General features: G+C 36.4%; 1 protein-coding gene across 1 annotated transcript; it reads right to left on the reverse strand.

Annotated features, from left to right (window-relative positions):
* Positions 1-1,087: 1,087 nt before the first annotated feature.
* LOC104896947 (ras-related protein RABD1) lies at positions 1,088-5,675 on the reverse strand. Its single transcript, XM_010683733.4, has 8 exons — positions 5,470-5,675; positions 5,308-5,380; positions 5,154-5,201; positions 5,000-5,047; positions 4,044-4,115; positions 2,618-2,773; positions 2,231-2,334; positions 1,088-1,386 (listed from the first exon to the last, which is right to left on the reverse strand). Exons 1-8 carry the CDS (start codon positions 5,481-5,483, stop codon positions 1,296-1,298), a joined length of 606 nt encoding a protein of 201 aa, XP_010682035.2. The 5' UTR covers positions 5,484-5,675; the 3' UTR covers positions 1,088-1,295.
* Positions 5,676-11,713: the final 6,038 nt, after the last annotated feature.

Here is an 11,713-nt window from a genome sequence, read left to right on the forward strand (position 1 = left end):
GAAGATATACATCAATAACAATATTTACAAAATATTACTTTCATAATCTATCAGTCTAGACCACTTTATTGTTGTCTCGGTATCATATTTAAGGACGGTTAACCGTCCTGAAACGACGTTTTTGGTTTGGTCTCAAAGTTTCGGTTCGCTCTTCTTGGGAACCGTAATCGTTTACACCGGTTAGCACCTAACGGTTAACCGTTTCTTCGATATTGTTTTCCAGTTAACTATAACCTTTATAAAAGCTATACTATTATATTTTACTTATTGTACATATGTGTTTTCTATTTTTTGTTCATATAATTTAGAACTATATATATTCTAATATAAAATGTATTTAAAAAAAGTGGATAATAAATCCATTGGAAAACATAATTAACACTAAAAATTCACGTCATTCCCTAATTATAGTATTTATATTAATAGTAACTTTGCAAACAATCACATACTTCCTCTTATTGTTGTTACTTAGTAATAAATATGAAAATTATTATAGTTGTTAAAAAATGTTTCACAACAATTATATAAAGAAAAAAAATATTCTGATTTTTCTATTAACCGTATATTCAAAAATCATAACCATAATTGTATCGTTTAACCGTTATTTTTATCGATTCGATATACATGCCGTTAAAACTTTTTTATCTATTCGATAATCATACGATTAAAACTTTTTTTTAACAGTGCGGCGAGTTGATGACTACCCATATAGACCGGCTTTTGGTACAATTTTTCAATTTCTATTGTTTTATGAACACTACTACATATTGTGGGGATCTTGTTTTTCAAATGTAATGAAGGAAATATCAATTTATTGCCATGGTAAAAATTTACACTGGTTCTACTCTTGCCTAGATTTTAGAGGGAACACAATGGACCATTGAAGTATTATTTACCGAGGCCAATGGCTGTTTACTAAGGCGAGCACCTACATTGACGCCAGTTGCTGCAACTCACAAGACGGCTAATGCCTCCAGAAGAGACCTTTCATCTACTACTCTACACTTTCTGACATTCTTTCCGATGCCACAAGAAAAAGAAGTATGATATATATTTGATGCTATGTAGTGCAGTAATCATAGTCGGCTGAAGAAAATCACGAGAACTTTCCACTACATATTGCATTGAATTGCACCGGCCAACCTAGGGAGCACACCTCAAATAGATACACGAGTTCAAGAAAGCATACATTTGTAAGTACTTAGATCCCTTGATAGAATAATTAACAGGTTTATAGTAGATAGAGCAACAAGATCAACATAGTATAAAGAGACGATGCAGAAAAATGAGCGCTTTCAAGTGCAACAACTGCTCTTCTGCTGGATTGGCTGTCCCTTGATCGGAACAGTGCCTGTTGATTTCTTGGCAGCAGGCTGGTGAGCGACCCTGCACAGTTCAGAACCCGTATAATAATCAGTCTATCTTATGGGGAATAATGGAAGCAGTGCATGCATCAAGAAGAAATCATGACCCACATAATATGCTGGGGATTTTTCCCAGGTGGTGCAACAGTGAGATTTATGGGGTGGATTTCAACCTGTACAGAAATTTATACCCACATGTATTGCAGCCGACCCTCTCTTTTGGGATTAAGGCTTTGGTATTCTTGTTAAGTTTTGCTGCATGAAAAGCACGAGCCTGATGCATTCTCCTCGTTATAGACGGCAATAGGACTTTAGCTATGAGATGGAGTCTTTGGAGCATGATACAGAAAACCTAAGATCTCCTAGTTCAGTAACTCTACATGTGCCCTTCATATATATTACAAGGGTTAAACGAAAGACTATAAAATGGATTAAGGTGTAGGTGTATGCATGATATGTAGCAGAACCCCAAGTCTGACAACTGAGGAGCTACAAACATCATGGTATAAACTCTAAACAGCACATAAAGCACAACTATAAGCAACTTAACCACCGAAAGTTAGTTCAATTCCAATTTGATCACTCTCAAGGTTCTAAGCACATAATTTCCTACTAACAACACAGACCAAAAGCTTTTTAAAATAATTTTTTGAACAAATTAGAACAAAGGAGCATGCCTAAGGACACTAGACAAGAGTTCCTACTTCCTAGCAAACTCTTAAATAGTTAAACTTTCAACTCAACGAACCAAGTTTAGCTATCAGGAGAAAAAATAGTGAAACTGAATATCACAAGCAATGAAAGGAATCCAAACACAAACACATGTAAATGCAGCACGGAGCAAGCAAAAATTTCAGCCCACTCACTTTTTCTTGATTTCACCAGCCATTGTCAAGAAAGCCTGCTCGACGTTAATTGCATCTTTAGCACTTGTCTCAAGGAAAGGAATCCCAAGTTCATCAGCCAAAGCCTGATTAATTGGCAAGAGGATAGGAATCAACAACTAAAAAAGGAATGTAATTCAAGGCGGTCAATAAACATCGAGTTTTTGTAAAAAAAAAAAAAATTAGAGACCATGTCAGGAATCTTTATTAAACATTAGCTCCAGAATGGCCGGTGGTTATATTATAACCTCAACTTATTAATGTACAAACACACACATTAAACATCATTCCTCATTGTCAAGAACTACGATGAAACAATATAAGAGCTTAACTGCAAGATCAGCTTCAAGTACAGAGGGGCAATCTTACCTGTCCCATTTGAGTGTCCACCACCTTGTTCTCCACTAAATCGCATTTATTACCTACTAGAAGCTTGCAAACTGATTCATTTGCATATCTATCAATCTCATTTAACCACTGCTTAACATTGTTGAAGCTCTCCATCTCCGTGACATCATAGACAATCTGAGACAAAATTACAATGAAATTTCTTTGGCATGAAAGATGCTGAAGTAGTAAAAGTAGAATGTTTTCTAATACCTTAAAATGACAATGCTATAAAGGAAACACCAAACACAAAACAAATGAAAATGGATAAAGACATAAAGGAAAAGGATAGAGAAATATAAGAGCCAAAGGGAACTCAAATTCAAAACACTTCCTAGTACACTCTCATGATTAACAAAAGAGAAGTATTTCATGCCACACTTTTATCCAGATTATACTTAATTACATGCAAGTATTTTGCAAGGCGCCAATTAAAGAAGCTAACATTTATTATGGTATAGTTCTTTCAAAATGAGCATTATAGGGCAACTACCTCTAAGATTTCCAGCCTTCACCATCCCATAAACCGGAGGGACATAGTGGTGAGAAAGCTGAAAAGAGGTAGCCTTTATTCAGTAACCATCTTTCATATTTTTTTAAAAAATTAGCCACATATTACCTTTTTGTTTGCGACAAAAAAGATTTTGCTGCATCTATATGATCAAAAGAATAAAAGGCAACCCTTAGTGACATCCACTATTCAGATCAACTTACAAAATTGAAAGAGCTTAAATAAAAGAAACAAAAATTATAACAACAAATACTGATACATAAATAGTCTTTGAGTTCATAAATGAAATTTATTATCAGGAAATAGAAAAAAAAAAAAAAGAGCAACTTTCTTGCCCAAGGTTCATCTGGATAACTCCCAAGCTTAGTTTCAAAAGGAATGGAGTGGTAAAGAATAACACATATTGACTAACAATTATGCTTTAAAATACGATAGCTTGAAGAACGGTGGGTGCGCTATCAAAAGAGTATAAAGATAAGATTGTAGATATGAATAACTATAATTGAGAGAACAATTAAGATTTAAGAGCAATCTTCTCATCACTAAATAAACAAAACAGACAAATTATACATGCAAAATAAGCAGCTCTAGCCTATAAACCAAATATGGCAATATGAGTCTACGACCAACCAATATATGAAGCACTAGTGCTTCAGATATTTTAAATTTACAAACACATTGAGGGTAGCAAAATAAAGCATCCAGATAAAAAGAGACACGATGTGAATCTAACAATAAATTTTTTGTCACACAACCATGCAGTTGATACTTCCAAGAAAGCTGATTTCAATCAAAATTGAAAATCTCTCTCCCCATCCTGTCTAACTAGTCCTTTCGCGGAGAAAGGACAGCAGGGTTTTAGCTAATGACAACAGACATTTCAAAAATATTTCTTACGATAATTCCATGTGCTCCTCGATAATAACTGCTTGTAATGGTCCGGAATCGCTCCTGCCCCGCAGTATCCCACTGACAATACACACACAACCAGAAAAACTATTCAGAGATGATAAATTATTGTTAATCAGTAACTAAGGCAATAGGCATGAGCATAAAAGTAGCTAAACAGTTCCATAACACAATCTAAAATCTCGAGACATGAAACAATTTTTCATATAAGAAAATTATGAACAGGTAAATCTGACACCAAAAAAAATCGAAGATTAAAGCAAATGACAAAACAAGAAATGCCCTGTAAACTGTCCGAAATATCATGATGTATTAATTTACTCTTATGTAAGTTGAAAATATGACTGTCATCAATGGTTTAATTGATTCCACCAAAAATTGACATTATTCTCCCTGACATTGTTATGGACCTATGTTATATTTAGAATCATTCAGTTATTGAGATCGGAGAAAAACAAATCTGAGTTGCAGATTCTTTGCCCATTCTATTCACTTTAGGGAACTTCTTCTTCCCTTAATATTCTAGTCCAAAAGGTCATCATATACTTTCTCCAATTTTTTAATACTTGCAACATTTTCCATTTCAGCAACAATTGTTTTACTTGCGATGTTGACATTTTTCGCCTAGCCCATGGAGTTTTGTTTTTATCTCTCTCCTCTCATTGTCCTTGTCCTTCAGCATACGTTTCGATGTTGCAAGTATTAAAAAACGAGGATGTATAAGTTGGAGCTGCAAAAGAAGCTCAATCTACTTTTCTTTTTTTTCCTTTAAAACCAACCTATGTCTTATATTGTGAGCAGAAACATAGAAATGAGTAAATGACATCAAAATTTCAGACTTTTGACCGTCAAAATAAAGTGTAACCCATGAATTATATACATGCATTTATGAAATTGACAAATAAAAAGAAAATTGGTGGATGAAAACAAGATATTGGACTCACAATTTGTAGCTTTACAGTCTTGCTATCCAATTCCACGGTCCTAATTTTCTGCAAAAGCACAGAAAATGAAAATCATAGAAAATTATGACGTCATATACCCAATGACCCAACTAAAATTACAATGACAATAACATAATTAGAGAAAGAGACTCACAAAATCAACCCCAATTGTACTGATGTAGCTGTCAACATAAGAATCATCCTGAAAACAAAAACAAAACAAAAAAAACTCAGAAAACATTGAAATTACTTGGTGAAAAAAAGTTGGGAATGAAAAATTAAGGAAGCCATATGAAAGTCAAACATACTGCAAATCTTAGAAGAAGGCATGATTTTCCAACAGATGAATCACCAATTAGCAACAGCTTGAACAAATAATCGCTGCCAAAGTTTCAAAATTGATTTCAATAACAATGTGAGCATAAAGTAAAAGTCAAGAAAGAGAGAGAGAGATAGATAGAGGAGTGTACTATTCATTGCTCATGGCTGCAGTTGAGTGGGTGGAAGTTGACGAGGATCTTTGCAGAATTTTGAAAGTGCGCTTCCTCTCGCAAGACTTGGAACTTGGAAGCGAGGACTCAGAAGTAACTTAGTAAGGTAAAGGGGGATTGTTTGGGTGGATTTCGGTCGTTGTGGGGCTGAAGCCACTAAGGGAGATCGTGCGAGCGCCATATATCACCACGTTCTTCCCACTTTTTAATTTTGCTAACCACTATTCAATGATTTTTTCCTCGAGTCACAACCCAAACTAGAGAGGTGCACGGGCCGGGTTTAGGTTATACGGACCACAAGTAAGGCTACTCTAGAGGGGCCTTGTGCGGGTTTAGGGAAAATTTTGAAATTGATGTTGTGCCAACATGGTGTGGGGCAAGGGCTTTGCCAAGTTTTGAATAAAGCGACCTACACATGTCTTAATTCACATGCAGCGGATTTTCTTTCTAAAATTTATGAAGTATTAGTTTTTGGTTAAAGTTGAGCGGATTATAAGACGGTCTTGCGTGACGTGCTCGTGTTGGGCTTGGGCTAAAGTTTACATCGATGTTAATGAGCGGCTCATGACTCACTATCAATCCTCTCATGTTGGGACGGGATAGTATCGCGCTCGTGTTGTGCCAACCTCTCCTATCCCATGTGCAGCACATCTCTAACCCAAAACGTGTTATAGTATAGTTGGCTAATTGGTTCAATATATATGACAGTTTTTTTTCGAACTCCTTAAAATGTTTTTTATTTGGATTCTTTTTCTTAGATTTCGTAAGACCCTTACTACAACTATATGAGGTTGCACCCAAACAACATGATGAATCTAATTAACAAGATCCCACATGATATATTTTTCTTAAGCACAAATACATATGATATTTGTAGACACATAATCGTGTCTCTCCATTTAACGATCCAATGATGAAACATACCGCGGTATTAGTTGGCGCGACCCAACATAAGAGGAATCTAAAGAACCACCCGAAAATTGGGTTTCGAAATGATATTCTAAAGCCTAATTAATTATTCATGATAATTTAAGATATTTGAGCCCAATTCTTTGAAAAGCTCAATTAATTGATAATTAATTTATTTATTTTAATAAATAAATATTTTCAAAAGATATTTTTTATAAGTTAAAATAAGATTGTATCCCGTAAAATCAGATATCCGTTGTCAAAAGATAAAATAAAAACCTTTAGAACGCGTATTTATCAAAGAACTTGTAAACACAAATTTTATATCTGCAAAATAGAGAGTCAAAAGATGTGAACAAAATAATATTTGTATTAATTTTGTATTGTTTGGGTTACAATCTCTAATGTTTCTCCTCTGATTCAATCTCCACTTGAATTTAATTAATTCATGAACTAATTTGGTGAGTTCAAGAACTATTGACTTGACTTTCTTGAATGAGGGTCGTCGAGGCTTGATCTCGTCCAAGGTAGAAAACTTCTAGGGTAGAACGAACGGCACATTGAATGCTTGCTGTTCTTCTTTTGCGGAAATGATTTGATGTTGACTTGTTGTTGCTCACGAACCAATATGATCTTCCTGGATGAGGACATTCGGGCTTGATCTTGTTCTTCTTCTCGGAGAGAATCAGATGCAACTTGACTGGCAGAGAGACTACTTGAGAAGTTTAGTCTGTGCCTTTATGCTTTTCTCCTTGATTGCTCTGGAGTCTGATTTCTTCTCCTCTGGCAAGTGAAGAGAAGAGCTTTATTTATAGAGTTACGAGAACCCTAGGGTTTCCACTTATCCTGCCTCTTGGGCCTCATGGACATAACTCTAAGAGTCCGCCTTTTATTTAACGAGCCATGACCCAATAATAAATGATTAATTAAAATAGGCCTAATATAGTGATAAGCCCAAATTAATTAAATTTGATGATCACCCATTAATAAAAGTCAGCATTTGACTTTAAGATTTTAATGGGTCAATTAAAATATTTATGCCTACAAATTGCCCCCTCGAGACTGGATCACGTACACGATTTTAAGTGTTTGCGTGATCGAGTCTTGAACACTTAATCCTTTTTTTAAAAAATAATAATAGAAAATGGCTATTTCCTTACGTTAGATTTTGCTAACCAAATCTCCTACATTTTGGAACAACCCATTAATTTACTGAACCAATAAGCATAAGTTGACTTGTTCTTTCTCTGTGAGCTAATCTCTAGAATCTGCCCATCAGAATATCTTCATAACAAACTGAAGATTTTTTTTCTTTATTTTATCCTTTTGAGGGTTCCATCCTAGCCTTATATCTTATATATATCGTAGGTATGAAGGGATTTTATTTTACTTCATCTCAATGAAGATATTCAGGCGAGCCACACCAGGACGTGAAGCCACGGTACGACAAAGGAGCCATATAATCATGAAGCCATGAAGGAGGAGAAGATAACAAAAGAGCTCAAACGAACCACATTTGACGCCTCTAGATGAAGAAGGAAGAACCATCAAGCGTTTTGATGTTTTACCGCAGCGGAGCTATGGAGGATGCAATTACTCTTTCATTTATTTTTCTTTGTTCTCCATTTTCATTTAGGTTTGTGATTTCTGTTATTGATGACTGACCTACCCGCCAAGCCATGTGCACATGCCTTGACACATACCTGGAGTCGATCTTCATGATATTTCCAGCATTGGAGCCCGAAGCCCGGAGTTAAGCCGATGTGGTGAAAACATGAAGAAGGGATGCCATTATTGCCTATAATTTGAGTCATGACGCCATAAGGAGCCAAGCCGTTCTCGTCGACGTTGTGATGCCATTCTCACCGAAATTTTGATGCCATGAAGGAGTGCATATGTGTATGCCATGCTGTTGTTGTGACGCAAAACCGACGCCATACTCAAGCCATGAAGCATGAATGAGTCCCGTTTGCAAATCCCAAAGGAAGAAAGTGAAGACGAGCTTGACAACATACTCCAGTGATATTTAATGCCATACCCGAGTGACTTTCGGAAGCCGTGGTAGACTCGACAGATCCTTTTCTCGCTATCATGCATAACCGCACTGCCCCGAGGCCCTGGTGTTTTCATGAGGTTTATCATGGTATTTTGGTGAAATAAGAAGTTCAGGGATGAGCATGACCCAAAGAATTGTTCTTCATGGAAATTTGGCTTTTGGTTTTATTTTGTTATTTGTGTCCTATATTCTTTGGTAAAATTCACATGGTGTGAAACATGGTGTTGAATGTTGCGCCACTTTTCAATTTTTTTTTTTTTGGCTATAACATGATGATGTCATGATGGATATAGATCATATAGTAATGTATTCATGTTGATACTCTGTCATTTTTCTTTTCAGATTATGATTAGAGTACAATGGATCCATCATTTAATGTCAACGAGCCACTTCTTAATGTCACATATGAGCCATGATGGGGGAGGTGCTTAGCCAACACAATAATTGTCTAACTTGTCACCTTTACACCTTGGTGGAAAAGTAGACATCCTATCACCAATTTCTCAGGATGACGACTTGAACTCTTTATAGGGTGAGTTGCCATATTTGACGTTGTTGCCGCAAATCTGTCTTATTAGAAGCTTTGGCACGACTTTTCTGACATGTATGATGTTGGTTGAAGGTGGTGATTGATCTTTGCTCACCACGGTTTTGGTGCTTGAAATTTTCTCCAAATTCCGTGAAAACTTTTTCCAAAGGTCTAAACCATCATGTTTATTTTGAAGTTGATGGTGCTTGGAAGCTTTCTCCATCGTACAATAAAATATTCCGCGCTTTTGAGCTCTTCTCCAATTCAATGTTTGAAGTGTATGCGGCCAAGTGTTGGTGCTTGGAAGCTTTCTCCAACGAACTTTAATAGGTGATGGTGCTTGGAAGCTTTCTCCATCGATCTTGTTGCTTAAATTTTTTTCGGATCTCTGGTGCTTGGAAGCTTTCTCCAGAACTTCGAGGCGATTTGACGAAGTATTGGTGCTTGAAAGCTTTCTCCAATCTCCATGCTTAACATATTTATTGAAACTCTGGTGCTTGATAGCTTTCTCCAGAACTTCGAATGAATGACAACCGCAAAGTTTTTATCATGCTTCATCATCTGACAAAGTGATTAGTGAAGCCAAGTGGACAACAGCTATGCCCCCAAGCTTGTGTTTCGTATTTTGTTAAAACATATTTAGACTTGATGGAGTACAATTTTAAAATTTTCCATCTGAAAATTATACTTACTTTTTTTGTGACTGCTCTTGAATATTTAATTATCTTAAATATTTAATCATCCAAAATGCCTAATTACCAAATAAAGTGGTTTTTTACACCTTTTTGGATCAAGCCAAACGTAGTTCGATTTTCAATTTTTTGACAAGTATGCAGTTTATCCTCTTGCTTAGGAGTAATTTTTTTTGTTCTAATTATGCAGTTTATATTCTTACTTAGGAGTTCTTTTTTTTTTTTTTTTGAATTTGCAGTTTATACTCTTGCTTAGAAGATTTTTTTTTCCAGATATGCAGTTTATACTCTTACTTTGGAGTTCTTTTTTTTTTGAATTTGCAGTTTATACTCTTGCTTAGGAGATTTTTTTTCCAGATATGCAGTTTATACTCTTACTTTGGAGCTCTTTTTTTTTGGGTATTCTTGTCCTTTTGCAGGCATGAACAACATCGACATAGATGTCTAATCATAATTCTCTTCATGGTTGGCGATGGTCATCTCCATTTCGTGAGCCCGAGTTGCCAGTTCTTGGAATGTGTTTGGCTTAATTCCTTGCAGTATGTAAGCCGGGTCCCAATGCATGCCTTGGGTGCACAACTCTACAGCGGATGCTTCATATAGGTGATCTTTGCACTGAAGACACAACGTTCGCCATCGATTGATATATTCTCTAACAGGCTCATCCGCCAACTGGGTGGTTTTTGTCAACTCAGTCATGCTGACAATACGGCGAGTGCTGAAGAAACGATCCATAAATGCTTCTTCCATTTGTTCCCAGTTGTCAATTGATCTAGCGGCTAAGTCGGTGTACCAATTAAATGCCACTCCTTTCAGAGATCGAACGAACTGCTTTACGAGTAGGTCTCCTTCAGTACCTGCATTATTACAAGTTTCAATAAAGTGTGATATATGTTGTTTGGGATTGCCAATGCCATCGAAATGCATGAATTTGGGAGGTTGATAGCCCATAGGCATTTCTAGGGCATCAATTCTCTTTGTATAAGGCTTGGTGTAGTGGTCGTTCCCATCAAAATCTCCACTAAGTTGGCATTTGACAGCTGTGGCTATCATATCTTGAATTTATTGGAATTGCATGAATCGCCATGGATAGCTCCATCCTTTGCACTAGTCTTTGACTTCATGCTAAATTTGGATCTACCATTATCGCCTTCGCTTTCACCAGTTGGACGTTTCTCAAGTTTCTTTGTTAGAGCAGCAAGTTGTTTGCTTTGGAATTTGATTTGTTCTTCTTTTTCCTCATTCTCTTTGGCGAGTTTGTGAATGAGCATCTTCATGTTTGCTAATTCTTCCTCCATGGTATTTGCTTCAATGGTCATGACACTTACATTAACGTCTGTAGCTCCATTGATGGACTCCGTCGAAGGATCCACGCTTTGAGAAAAGGATTTGTTGCTGTCATGAACAGATCTTCTCTTGGCCACCATGGTCGAATGAATTTGCCTTATTGCTTGAATGGAGAAAAAGATGAGAGGTAGAGATTGTCCCACCGAGCGTGCCAAATTTGTAAACACAAATTTTATATCTGCAAAATAGAGAGTCAAAAGATGTGAACAAAATAATATTTTTATTAATTTTGTATTGTTTGGGTTACAATCTCTAATGTTTCTCCTCTGATTCAATCTCCACTTGAATTTAATTAATTCATGAACTAATTTGGTGAGTTCAAGAACTATTGACTTGACTTTCTTGAATGAGGGTCGTCGAGGCTTGATCTCGTCCAAGGTAGATTACTTCTAGGGTAGAACGAACGGCACATTGAATGCTTGCTGTTCTTCTTTTGCGGAAATGATTTGATGTTGACTTGTTGTTGCTCACGAACCAATATGATCTTCCTGGATGAGGGCCTTCGGGCTTGATCTTGTTCTTCTTCTCGGAGAGAATCTGATGCAACTTGACTGGCAGAGAGACTACTTGAGAAGTTTAGTCTGTGCCTTTATGCTTTTCTCCTTGATTGCTCTGGAGTCTGATTTCTTCTCCTCTGGCAAGTGAAGAGAAGAGCTTTATTTATAGAGTTACGAGAACCCTAGGGTTTCC

This window comes from Beta vulgaris, chromosome 6, assembly GCF_026745355.1.
Source record: "Beta vulgaris subsp. vulgaris cultivar EL10 chromosome 6, EL10.2, whole genome shotgun sequence".
Taxonomy (NCBI): domain Eukaryota; kingdom Viridiplantae; phylum Streptophyta; class Magnoliopsida; order Caryophyllales; family Amaranthaceae; genus Beta; species Beta vulgaris.